The 13,477-nt window shown below is 35.6% G+C and overlaps 1 protein-coding gene across 3 annotated transcripts in view; it reads right to left on the minus strand.

Annotated features, from left to right (window-relative positions):
• Serpinb7 (serpin family B member 7) overlaps positions 1-13,477 on the minus strand; it is a 70,497-nt gene that overhangs the window by 14,120 nt on the left and 42,900 nt on the right. For all 3 annotated transcript variants that reach the window (XM_087191595.1, XM_004858456.3, XM_021239288.2), the window contains 2 exons: positions 3,552-3,602; positions 2,899-3,015 (listed from right to left, as the gene is read on the minus strand). In XM_087191595.1, the coding sequence (XP_087047721.1) occupies positions 2,899-3,015; positions 3,552-3,602 (168 nt within the window). The remainder of the gene's footprint in view (positions 1-2,898; positions 3,016-3,551; positions 3,603-13,477) is intronic.

Consider the following 13,477-nt stretch of genomic DNA (forward strand, 5'->3'; position numbering starts at 1 on the left):
TTGAAAGGGGATCCGGCAAACTTGAAGTTGAATTTGTATAGCAAACACTCTTTTAGCTTAACTTTATCTGAAATGGATTGGAAGAAGCTAATAGAGACTATGGCCAAAACCCACATCTTGGTTTTACCACTGCTCTCTCATCCTAAATATCCCAATGACCTCTTAACTAGCCATTTTCTGCTGAAAATCTTTAAAGGGTACTTAATGCACATAAGATAAAGCCCAGACTTTTGAGCCTAACCTACCAGACTCTACTGATATACATCCTGTTTACCTCATTTTAGTCACTTTCCCCTTCATACTCTGTTCCTTACAGTTCCTCAAAAGTGCCATCCACATATTCTCTCTCTTGAGGCTTTAAACAACATTCCTTCTGCCTGCATTGTCCCACATTTCTCATTATTTTCTTGTCCACCTTTCAAGCATAGGTCCCTACCATATCTTATAACAGTGTCTACCTTTATTTTTTCTGTTTTTTTAAGGCATAATATCTGTACACCTTTATAGGTACATTATAATAAGCTGATGCATGTATACAATGCAGCATTAGTATTTTCATTTCTTCCAATTTTAATCACAGCTGTTATCTTAATAAAATTTTCATAATTTGACATTTTCTGAGGTCTTTACAAGACAACAAATTCTGCAAAACCAGGAACATTTACACCTTGCTTATTACTGTATTCCTAATATCATATGCAACACAGTGCTTTGTACATAATAGATGCTCAAAAAATAGTTGTTGTTTTTAGTGCTGGAAGATAACATAAGGGAAACTCTGGAATGCAAGGCACAGGCCAAGACTTCCTGAATAGAACTCAAATAACACAGGAAAAAGAATCAAGAATCAACACATCGGACTACACATCAAAGGAATAAACAGAGTGAAGAGAAAACCTACAGAATGAGAAAAAAATTTTGCCAGCTACTCTTCTGATAAAGGACTAATATGTAGAACACATGAAGAAGTAAAAATATTAATTCTTCCAAACAACTGATCCAATTAACAAAATGGGCAAATGAACTGAATAGAGACTTCTTCAAACAAATCTACAATAAGAATATGAAAAGTTTTTGCCATTAGCGAAATACAAATCAAAACAACTTTGAGATTCTAGTCAGAATGGACATTGTCAAGAACACATACACACAAAATAAACGTCAATACCTTAGACATCATCTAGCTTTGTACGGATCTGAAGGAGTGAAAAATATTACATTTAAAATTGAAAGTAGCTTTAGAATATCTAACTGTACTTGGAAATATTTTGGAAGTAAAATGGGTAGTGTCTCCATTTTCCATGTTGTTGACCAAATTTTACCCTTAGTGTGTTTCTAGGCTTCTAACTACACTGCTTTTTACATATTATGAGTACCAGAAAAAAAAGTAGAGAAATCTGCTATAAGTAGTAGCATGATAGACAAATCACTTCCCAGTGAAAGTGTCAGCCATCCCTCAAGGACACAGCAGTGTGCATGGAAACAGAGAAACCGGATCAAATGTGATGAATATATAGCATGGTCCTTATAAAACTTGTGTAGAAATCTTGCAGGAAGGCTCAAAAACAAAGTGACTGAATGCTTTGTAATTGCCACGATACCAAAGGATTTGGGAGTGGTGCAGGGGAAGGGCAAAGAATTTGAGTGGGTGACAGATGGAGGGGTGGGACACAGAGCTGCCAGAGATGCATGTAGAGATTAGCTCAGCGATGTCACTGAGGCAGTGTTATAGATAGTTGTCTGAGAAGTGGAGAATTAAAAGGGAGAGGAAATATGTCCAGATAAACACGGGCACTGTATCTGGTTAATGGCCCTAACCAGGTAAGCAGCTTCTGGTAGTCATAGCAGATGTTGCAAATCATTGGTGGGTTGAACATAACAGCATGGAAAATGCATTCTTTGCCTCAGTTGTTTTTGGGTAGATAGGACAATACCATGAATGCACTGATGTCAACATTATATAAAATATTTGTCTGCTGAACCCCTTTTCCCACCTGTGTTAGGGCTGAGTTTCTCCTCTGCCAATGACTGGCTTTATCTGACCATATTTCCAAAAAGCGATTCATTTATAAACTATCTCATTGAAAAGATAAGGAAACAACTGCTGAAAGGAGAAATGAAAATCAAGCCTTGAGAGAAAAAGAGGTGAAGATAGAGAACTCACACCAGGATACCAAACTGTCTAAGTATGAAGCCTAAAGGCAACACTGATAGATGTTTTCTGACTGTCTCAGCCCACCCTACCCACCTCAGTTTCAGTTCCCAGACACCTTGCTTGAAAAACAATGCTAGCTCTGCTAGGACATGACACACCCACCCCACCTGATAGGTCACATGGCCCGTTGCTATAGACACACACTCAGCCATTCTCACTCCCCCAATTTCACACCCTCCCCCTTCTCCACCTAAGCCTGTCCCACTAATCCCATTACCCTATCCATAAGAGACCCAGCTCAATAAACTGAACTTAGACTCTCCTTTGGAGTTATACCAAAAGGTCCCGCCCAGAACTCCCAATTTGGGCTGGCACTGTGTTCTTTTCCAGGATCATTACCATTTATTTAATATTTTCCTCTGGGTCATGACTCCCCTAACTGTGCCAAGTGACACTCCCCCGCCCAATGCATTATAGCCGAACATTACTGCTAATGTGGAAGTTCTCTTTAGCTTTGGAGTCCCTCAAATCAAAACCAAATATGTGGACTCATTGGATGAGAAGTTGACCTTTGAAAACATTAATGATATTTTGAAGACACTTGGGAAAATAATTAGTACCAAAAAGAAAATAATCATTTTTGTATGACTCAGTAGAAAGGCACAAGACTTTGTTCACATAATGCAGTTTAAAAGATTCAGGTCCAGCTAGAAATAATCTTGTAAGATAGCAGTTTCACCTACCTTATTAATGTCAAACTCTTTTTCTACAAAAAGACCATTGGCAACGCTGAGCTCATAATCCTTGTGGGATGCATTTATATCAGACAGAACTTTTTTCAGTTGAAACTGAAGTGTTGGCTGTTTTTTAAAAAGATGTATAAAGTTTATTTTTGGACTGTAAGGATATGCATAATATCATTTACTCATGATATAATACATGTACGTTATACTATAAAACAGTAGAAAAATAATGATGCTATAGAAGCAGCAAATAATGCCATATATATATATATATACACAATCCTATGCCCTCCCTCATAATAGTGTAGGTGATCAAATTAAATGTTTTACTGAAATAAACTTAGAATAAAATTATTAACAGAAAACAATAAATTTGTGTACTAAATAACTAATTTTACAAGGTAAGTTGCCAGTGAATAACAAAGGAAAAGGGCATATCTTTTGGTTTTTTGCTATCTTACCACAATCTAGACAAAGCACAAGTAAAATATTTTTAATAATTAAAAACAAATTGTCAAAAATTTCATTTGAAATATCCACAATCACATTTGTTTTAAAAGAATGAGGAAAGATTAAAATATATTCATGAAACAGTAACTTTCCTCAATTTAATCATTCATTCTCTTTTTTAAAAAAGGACTCATTGCCTTTACCTGATTATTAGAAGAGTTTCTGTGTCCCGAGGTGGTATTGAAGTACAGCGTCTGCAAGCAGGACACAAGGAAAATTGTGTCAGAACCAGGAGTTTCTAGGGGAATAGCTGGCAAGAGATTTTATAAATAAAAATATTCCTTTGCCAATACAATAGTCTAATTGCTATTCCAAGTTCACCAGTGTCCTAGAGGTGATTTTCTCCATGACTCCAAGTGAACATCACTGAGCTAAAATGGAGAGAAATGTGTTCTAGTTTTATTTTTTATTACATTTTTCTCCTTTTCCATATCCTGACTCCTCACAGATTCTCCTGGATTTTGGAATTTGTGTCAATTTATATAAATGCTATAGTGACAAGAAAATATGCTCATCTGGCCACACCCAAATAAAGCTGAATTGCAACTTCCTCCTAATGTAACACTGAATAAAATGTATTTGAACAGTTGAACTCAATACTTGATCGATACTCAGTGAAATGCTGCCATAATGCTCACTATCTCAACAAAATAACTCAAAAGACCTGTAGACTATTTTATGACCTATGGAATGCTAAGCCTTTTTTGTTGTTGTTTTATTTTGCTTTTTAAAAAATAAGCTGGCAGATATCATTTTACCATTTGAGTCAAAACAAGTTAGGTCATCAATTCATGGGTTCATTTAAATTTATTTAAATTTTGCCTACTAGATCCCCCCTCCTTCTTCTGTTATGCGTTTTTGTCTTTTAGCAGTTATGGAATCATAGAACCTGTCAAATTTTCCTACCAATTATTATCACTATTTTTATAAAATTTCATTTTATGAAACAACATTAAGTTTTAGTTATATTAGATCGGTCTTAAGATACTATACCATCACCATTCAATCATTTAAAGGTCTTTCTCTTCTTCCCTTCTTCCTGCTTCTTACTTTACAGGATTTTCAACACATAAAGTTTCACTACTTTTCAAAACTAAAAATTACGTGAATACATGTTGTAAGAAATCCAAAAGATTTCTTTTTTTTTCCTTAAATTCTTTTATTAGTACATTTTAGGTATACAATACGTTTACATTTGTCATTGGGTGCTTGTACCTGTACATGATGTATCTTGGTTCTTATTTTTTCCCCATTACACGTGAGCCCTTCCCCCCTCCACCCTTCCCTATTTACATAGACTTTGTTTCCATTTTTTTCTTTTCTCATAATTTTTCCTTTCTCTTCTTTCATTGAGCACAGAAATTTACATTTGGGCAAACATTTTGTCATATTCTTATATTTACACATTGTCTCATACAAAGGCAGTACTAAACAAATTTAGATTCAAGTAGTCATTTGTAGTGACCAAATTTAAAAGCTGCATTTTATTATTAGACATGGTTTTGGTCAAAAAAAGCTAATTTAATCTCATAGAGAATTTTCTCATGATTATTTGTAAATTATAATGGTTCTGAAATGCTTCTTCCCCAAAGTGAACTGTTTTTACTAAATTCCACCATCATTTCTGTTGCCTCCACCTGCCTTCTGGGTCATTGTGATCTTGATTTGAAGTCATATCTCAAAGGCTTCTGACAAAACATGAGGACTTTTCAGGCTTTTTCCCTTCTCTTCAATATAGATTATTTTTACATAGTTTAATAAAATTTAAAATGCTTCAAATTTGGAGACTTATGCTTAAATGTGCTTATTTTGTAAAATTGGCTATGTTCATGATAAAAAATTGGAAAGCCTAATATTTTTTAGTTTTAAAAATTCCTTACTTATGCTATTAGGTTTCAAAACATCATTTTTGTAGTAAGGCATATACTTTTGACCTGCTTTAATTCTTTCAAGTGAATTAATTGTGTTTTAATTTCAGTGATTACACACAGCTTGTGTTCACCTATGGAAGGATTTGAAATTTTGACCTGGAACCTGTAGCAATCACATGCCAGGTACCCCTAGACAATTCTTGTTCCACAGCCCACAAAAATATCAGCATTTTGCATGTGAAAAATCTTTCTTCACCTTTAAATCTATAGATCTGGTAAACTGTCACTGTGAGAGTAAAATACTGAAAGGCATAAGCCATTTCAGTTCACGAGAAAATTTCTATATTATGGTAAAGAAATTATGAAGAAGATGTAAAGTCTTTTCACCTTAAACTTTCATTATATTATGAGAATCTTCTTTCCAACATTTCCATTAAATAAGATAATAATCCACCCCTGACTGCCCAAATCAGAAAGGAAGGACATTATTAGCAACTACCACTTTCAACCATCAATATACAGGAGAAAGGCCATCACTTCAAAGGAGAGAAGCAGAGACCACTTCATTCCCACTGAGGTTTTCAGTAAACAAAAAGTTCCACCTGGTCCTCTTAAAATGGAAGCACAGGGAGGTCTACAGGTAACTCTGACTCTACAGACATTCCAAGAAGTGAGATATTTTGGCAGAGAGCTGAGACCCCAATGTGGGTAGTACCTGATATTACCTTAAATGCAAATAAAGAGCATTTAAAGACTTTTTGACTGATGCTGGATTTGTGAATTTTGAAGCTCATAGAATTCTGAATTCATTGCCCTAGAAAAAGATAATTATATCATAATTTGGAGCTTGGCAGGGATAAAAGAAACTTCTTTCCTCTTCTAGCTGAAATAAAACAAAACAAAAAATTCTAAAATTCTGGTACGACTTTGAGGCCAGTTTGGGTTAAACAATAGTTAGAGCCCAGCCTAGATACATAATAAGACTCTCTCAAGAAGACCCCCCCAAATTTTTTTTAATATTTGCATCATGACTTCAATGAATCAATAAATTTAAAATTTAATGGCCTGTTGTGTAAAGGTTGTCCTTGTGTAATAGCTTTTGTATTAAAAATGGTTTAATGATTTCCCTACAACCCCATACTTTTCAATTTGGTGACTGAAGGAATTTAAAACTACTTATCCTAGAATTGTTGTTCCAAAATTCCCAAACAACAGCACATTTTGCCTTTTAAATGGAAAAGAGATGAATGTCTCCCTTAGGAAAAGTCCTAAAACAGCATTGTTATGCTCCTTCCAGCATTCATAGCATATGATCTTAGAGCTGGAAATTCCAGCATTAGTAAGAGAAACAAAAGAGAGAAATGTGATATTAAGAATATAACAAAGGCGATGAAGTTTTAAAAAAATAACTTTGTATTCTCAAAATTCTTGTCTTCTTAAAAAGAATGTTATAAAGAAATAATTTGTCAGCCTTCTTTAAATTTATGTAAAGGTTTAATATCCACAATAATAATTTACAGAAACAATTTCTCAAGTCATCTTTAAAAAGACAAGGCTCTGCAATGATGACAAGATTCTGATATCTCAAACAAGACAATTTTAGAAAAGATTGAATTAAAGCCTGGCAAGAACTCCCTGGGCATTTTTTTAAATCACCCAGGTAATTTTTCCAGATACCAGAAAAAGACTCGGGGTAGAGTTGGTGAGACAGGGATTAAAAATCTCTTTCCTAGCCTAGGAAGTTTCATTTTACTGCTCTTCCTTGTTCTTTGGGTTAGAGAATAAACAATGTTGGTCTTTAAATCAAGTCTGAAACATCTAACAATTACAAGAGGCCAAGACCAAGCCAAGGAAGAGGTGTCACAGACATTGACCGTGGTCTTCATCTGTGTGGCCCTTCACAGTAAGTTCAGCAGGAACACAAAGAGAGTGAAGAGGGCAGCCCACTGCACAGTAGATGGCCTGCCATAACCAGACCTTCTGCAGAATGATCTACATGGAAACAATTCCCTGCTACATGGTGTCAGACACCTCACTCAAAGATCACAGTGGGAGCAGCACTGACAGGGGAGTAAAAATGCCTATATCTGGTCATGCTGAGCAAGAAAGGATGGAGTGAACAAAATAAAAGTAAAAAAAAAAGTTGTTGAAGTTATAAGTATGCAAATTACCTTGATCTAATCTTTGTGCAACGTATACATAGATGAAAATATCACATTGTACCCCATACACACAGTTATTTGTCAACCAGAATGTTATTATAAAAATGGTTTTTAAAAATTAAAAAAATAAAAGTAGTCTTGGTGAAATAAAGCAAGGAGTTGAGACTTTGTGGTTGGTGATTGTGTTTATATTTTTGCCTTTAGCATATGTAGCAGGAAACAAAAGTACAGCTGCCCTATTGACTTGGTTAAAACACAGATTGTTCATTGGCAAATGTACCATAAAGTGGAAGGATTAATTCAGTGGCTATAAAATGAAGAGTTTAATAACTTTGGTTTGCCTATCTTGGAGGAGTAATTTAATAATTGCTCAATGATTAAATATGTACAAGTATTAAAAAGAGCAAAATTTAAACAGAAAATTTGGTTTAGTCAAGTGGGTGGCAGGAATAGGCTCAACTAAAAGTGAAAAATAGTCATCCATGATCTAGAAAGTTTTAAAAATGAAGCTCCATCGAGGCTTGCTAGATATAATTTAAGATCCTGCAATCATTTTAAATTAAGTAGGATTAGAATTTTCCTTTTCCAATGTGGCACTCATAACACCTTTTGCTAATAATCACTACTAGGTCCAAGTATTGATTTCCTCTTGCACTTTGTCAAAGTTTTTCTTAGAAACTTATGTCTATGACATCTGAAGCACAAAATAGCTTCTCAACAAGCAAATGATCAAATGTATTGTACATAGGGAATCGGTTACGGGACTTCTGAGGTAAAATTGACACTTGCTACCCTCCCACCCCTGGCATAAATGGATAGTACCCAGAGGCAGCCATGTATTCATTTTGCTTCTATTCCTTCAACCAATTGTAGGAAAAGTCTAAAAAATTCCTAGGCAAAAGGGGATTTCTTGAATTGATTTCTTGAATTTCAGGGATTCCCTGAAACTCCTGGAATCTTGATGGCATTTTCTGTAAAAAGGTGCAGGTTTGCTTAAAGGTCAAGTATGCTGCATTTGACCACATCTCTCATCAGATAGGATACACTTAAGATAGAGAGAGCCATTCTGACTCTAGGTTAAGAAATTTGTATGGAAAATTATTTAAAGCAGTTAATGTCATCACCCGTATTCGACAGTACTTTGAATTTCAAGGCTTAAAACCCATAATCAACATCACTACCTTACTGACTAGGGGAAAGTAGAACAGAAAGTAGTATAAAAACTTACAAAGGCTATGAGTGTCAACTTTAGTCTCCATGTGATACAGAAAACGTAACTTACTTCAATTTCTACCTTCTTTGTATGTAGAATAATGTGACATAGAGTGAGAAATAAGGCAAAGTCAATACAGCAAGCTTGATGTACAAATTAGTCATTATTTAAAGGACAAAAATATGGCATCTTCAGACATCAAGGTGATAGCCTGGATTTCTTATGTCAGTCTAGGGGTCATTTATCTCCTAGTTAACTGCTATCATGTAATATGAAACTCTTCTCCCTTTCCTCTTTTTCCTTAGCAAAACACATGGGTTTTCAGTGCCTTAAAAAATATGATAGTTGTCTTTTCTCAATTGAATAAAAGTGTAAATTTAAGAATAGAATACACCAAGGTACTTTGGGTCTTTAAATAATCCTGTCTCAATTTTATGATCAATTTCTCTTTGCAACTCCTGTGGAGTTGGTAACCTTTCATTAGCACAGGAAGATTGAACAAGGACTTTCCTTCCTCCATACATGGAATCATTTATTTTTACTCCTATAAGGAAGGAAATAAAAATAAGAATCATTAGAACTTGAACTACGTCATTATAATTGTTTCATTCTTCTAGCTCTGTGACATTTATATTAGAAAACAAATGAAGTTTGCCTCTTAAATGAAAAGAAAAAGCTGCAAATAGAAGTCATTGCTGTCGATCATCTCAGTTTAAGAAGAAAAAGAGAAGCAGTGGCTAGCCTTGTGTCCACTGACCTTGAGCATGAGTGGATCCTTTATACCTTTCTTTCCTAAAATAATAGGGCAAGAATAGGACAGTCCAGTTCTCTGAACTTTAGAACAGTTCAGGAAGAAAAATTTAACCACAGAAGGCTGAGAACACAGTGGTTCCTGAGGTGATTGTTATATAACGTTGTTTTGTCTAAATGATAAATGGCTTTGCAAATTATAGGACATAATTTGACCCATATTATTCATTACCATGAAAAAAGAATCTAGCTATTAATGTTAAATCCAGCAAAGAAAAAAGAAATTGCCTTTTGGCCAAAATTTATCCTAAGTCAGATTAATCTTCTTAAACTTTTTGTAGGTCTTTTTTAAAAGAAAGTCTGGATCATCTATTTCTCGCTGGCTTCTTCTGTGTGGTCATGCCACATTATACAACTGTCATTTCTTCTTACAGACTGGTAGAATAAAAATATATACTATGAGTATATATTTTTAAATGCTTGTTTTAGAAAATTCCAATTTTTATAGCTTTTAAACAATATTGGCACTGGAACACAAGATTTCAGGTAAATATAAATAGTAATAATGTATTTCAATAAAAAATTTTATGTAAGAGGGAAGAAAGGACCAAGTACCTCCAAAAAAAAGAGGGGAAATAAACTGTTTACACTTTTATATTAGAATGAGATAAGAAACGACAGTATTAGAAATGAATAAAAAAATTATTGAACATATAATCAGATATATAAATATACTCTTTTGGGCCTTTCACTAAAATGCCAAGCAGCCTTCATGGTACTTTAACTCCACTGAACCTCAAAGGATGCTGATTCTTGACTTTAATGCAGTAAATGAGCCAAGGCTTCAGAAAGAACAGCTGAGTCCTTAGATGAGCTAAGATAAAACAAGTTGGAGCATTAACAAGAAAGCAAAGATATTTTGGGATTTGGGGGAAGGATTAAGAGATTTCTATTGCCCCAATTTACAATTTGACAATCAAAAAGAAAAGAAAAAAGACCATCAGATAGATGTACATTGTAATTCTTGAAAGAGACACTTGGAAGGAAGGCACGAATTATCATTGAATTGACTGAACTTGGGTCTTTCTAAAATATAAACATTGATCCTTGGTGTCAAGGGTCAGAGGTCATAAAGAATAACTAATTAAATCATCTGCACTCTCTCCTGTTTCTTCATTGACTCCAATCAGTCTTACATTATTCTTCTTTGCATTGTCTAGCAGCTGCTGGATTGATTTCTCGTGTTCCCTTACAATTTTAAAGCAATTTTTCTTTTCCTCCTCACTAATTGCAATCTTATCTTCCACATGTGAAATTCTATCCTCACATTGTTTCATTCTGCTGCGCAGACTTTCGATGGAGTTTTTAATCTCTTGGAAATCTGTTTGTATCTGTTTTATGGATTCCATTTGTTTCCTATGTTGGGATTCCATCATGTTCCTCAGATCCTCTATTTTTTTATCTGTGTCCTCTCTAGATTTATTAAACATGTCTTGCACCATGAGCAAAATCTTTGCTGTTATCTGAGTAATTATTTCTGATTTCATTTTTCCCAGATCCTCTTTTGCTGCCAGTTCAGAGAGTCCAGGTGGTTGAGTATCAGAGTGTTCCATCTCGTTTCCCTTTGGGGTTGCTGGAGGTGATCCAGAAGTCTGTTTTTGAGGCTTGTTTATGTGTCTTCTCATTTCCACGTGGCGGGGGGGGGGGTTGCTTCTGGCACCCACACAGCTCACCTTCTGTGCCCTAGGAGCTTGGGATGGCAGCAGGGGAGCTTCCTTCCGGGTGTTGGGACCAGCTGAGCTTCACTGCCCTAGGAGCCTGGGATGGAGGCTGGTAGCTTCCTTCCGAGTGCTGGGACTGGCTGAGCTTCACTGCCCTAGGAACCTGGGATGGAGGCGGGGAGCTTCTTTCCGGGGTCAACTCTCTGAATTGTTAACAGCAGAAGTAACAAAGCAAATGAACAAGGCTCTAGCTGAGGATGTGCTGCCCTGATCTCGAACCTCAGGCACCGGGCCAGATGATACTGCCTCCCCACCCTCGCCCCTCTTCCCCTCCCGCCAGCCAGGGACACCTGGGCTCTTCCACCCTATTTCTCCCTGGAGATGAGAGCTGAAAGAATCCAGGAAGAGGTAGGGTAGAGGAAATCCAGTGTGGGGGTTGGGCCCGCCCAGGGGAGGCGTGGGACACTCTAAGAGCAGCTAAGATGCTCGAAGGGGTGGGGCAACAAGGGGTTGAAAACTATTCACAGAAGTGATGGCAGAAAACTTCCCAAGGAGGGGAAAAGAACTTGACATACTGATAAGTAAGGCACATAGGACTCCAGCTAACCTTAATCAAAAAAAATCTACACATAGACATATAATAGTTAGGATTCCAGAAATCCAACAGAAGAATAAAATTCTACAAGCAGTGAGAGAAAAGAAACAAATCACATACAAGCCCATCAGAATCACAGCAGACTTCTCAGTGCAAACCCTCAAGGCAAGAAGAGTTTGGAATGATGTATTTCAAGCCCTAAAGGAAAACAGCCTCCAACCCAGATTGATGTGCCCTGCGAAACTATCTTTTAAAATTGATGGAGAAATAAGATGTTTTCATGGTAAAGAGCACCTCAGGAACTTCATGAATATCAAACCGGCACTCCAAAAAATTTTACAGAATACCCTAGGAAAAGACAATGAGGATCACAACCCTAGGAAACCCAGCAGAATGAATCCATTGGGCGTGACAAATTAAACGCAAAGTGGGAGAATCCAACAAAAAGAAAAAGTCATGACAAGACTTTTAAAACTTTTGACTTCATCTCCCTAATGAGTGTATAAATCAATCTTATTATTGTACTGATTAGTATTTTTCTGATTCTAGAATTGCACACCATTCCTTGTGCTATACTGGCTATTTAACATCTTCTTATGTGTACATTTTAATTGGGTTGTCTATTAATGAGCTCTAAGAATTCTTTATATATTCTGCTTATAGGTTATGTGCATTGTAAATATGGTCTGTTTAAGGACTACTTTTCATTTTAATGATGTCATGTAAAGTTCTAAATTTTGATGGAATCTCATGTATCAATTTTTTTCTTTTATACATCATGTTTTCTGTATCCTAGGTAGTTCTTGCCTACCCTGAATTCATAAATATTTTCCCTTATAATTTCTTCTTAAAGTTTTATACTTTTAGGCTTTCTTATTTAGGTTCATAGATCCCTTCAAGTTATTTTCATGTATGGAAAATAAGGGTTGAGGTTAATTTTTTGTATGCAGATACCAGGTGTTCTAGTGCTGTTTGCTGAAGACATTATCTCTTCCTAGGCTCCTGAATTGAGTTTATATTCTATACAATGGTAATGTTAAATAATCTTTCAAAAACTCAGTGGAACATATATGTGTGGTTCTGTTTCTAGATTCTCTGTTTTATTCCAATGATCTATATGTCTTTCCTTCCACCAACACTGCCTTGATTACTGTAGTTTTAGAAGAACTCTTAAAATTGGGTGCTAAATGTCTTCCAACACTGTTTTTGTTTTTATTTTTGGCTTTTCTGGGTCCTTTGTACTCCTACATAACTTTAAAATTTCAATATCCAGTTCTTCATTTATACCAAGTATACACAGACCTGAATTTTTAAATATGCCTTGTATTTTCTAATCCTGTTAAATTCAAGTACAAGGTCTAGGGGCTCCTAGAGATTTCTTAGTATTTTCTCTGTAGATGATCATTTCATCCACATATAAAGATTTTGCTTCTGCCGTGCCAATCCTATCCTAGTTGTGTCATTTTATTGCCAGACTATTTTGGTTTAGACCTATGTTTCAAAGTCTAATGGACAGATGAATAGTAGGCATATATGCCCTTGTTCTCCACTTTAGGGAGAAAGCATTGTATCATCTCCATTCATAGAAGGAGTTTTTGTTGGAAGTATGGAGTACATGTCTGTGATCTGTTGAGAAGGTTCTGTTCTACTTCTAGTCTCCTGATAGCTTTTACCATGAACAGCTGTAGTATTTAGTCCAATACTCTTTCTCCAACTAATGACAGGATCATATGGCTTTTTCCTTTCCTCTGTTAAAA

Source organism: Heterocephalus glaber, unplaced genomic scaffold (genome assembly GCF_053883595.1).
Source record: "Heterocephalus glaber isolate CG9 unplaced genomic scaffold, H.glaber_assembly_v1.0 deba00000331, whole genome shotgun sequence".
NCBI lineage: Eukaryota > Metazoa > Chordata > Mammalia > Rodentia > Bathyergidae > Heterocephalus > Heterocephalus glaber.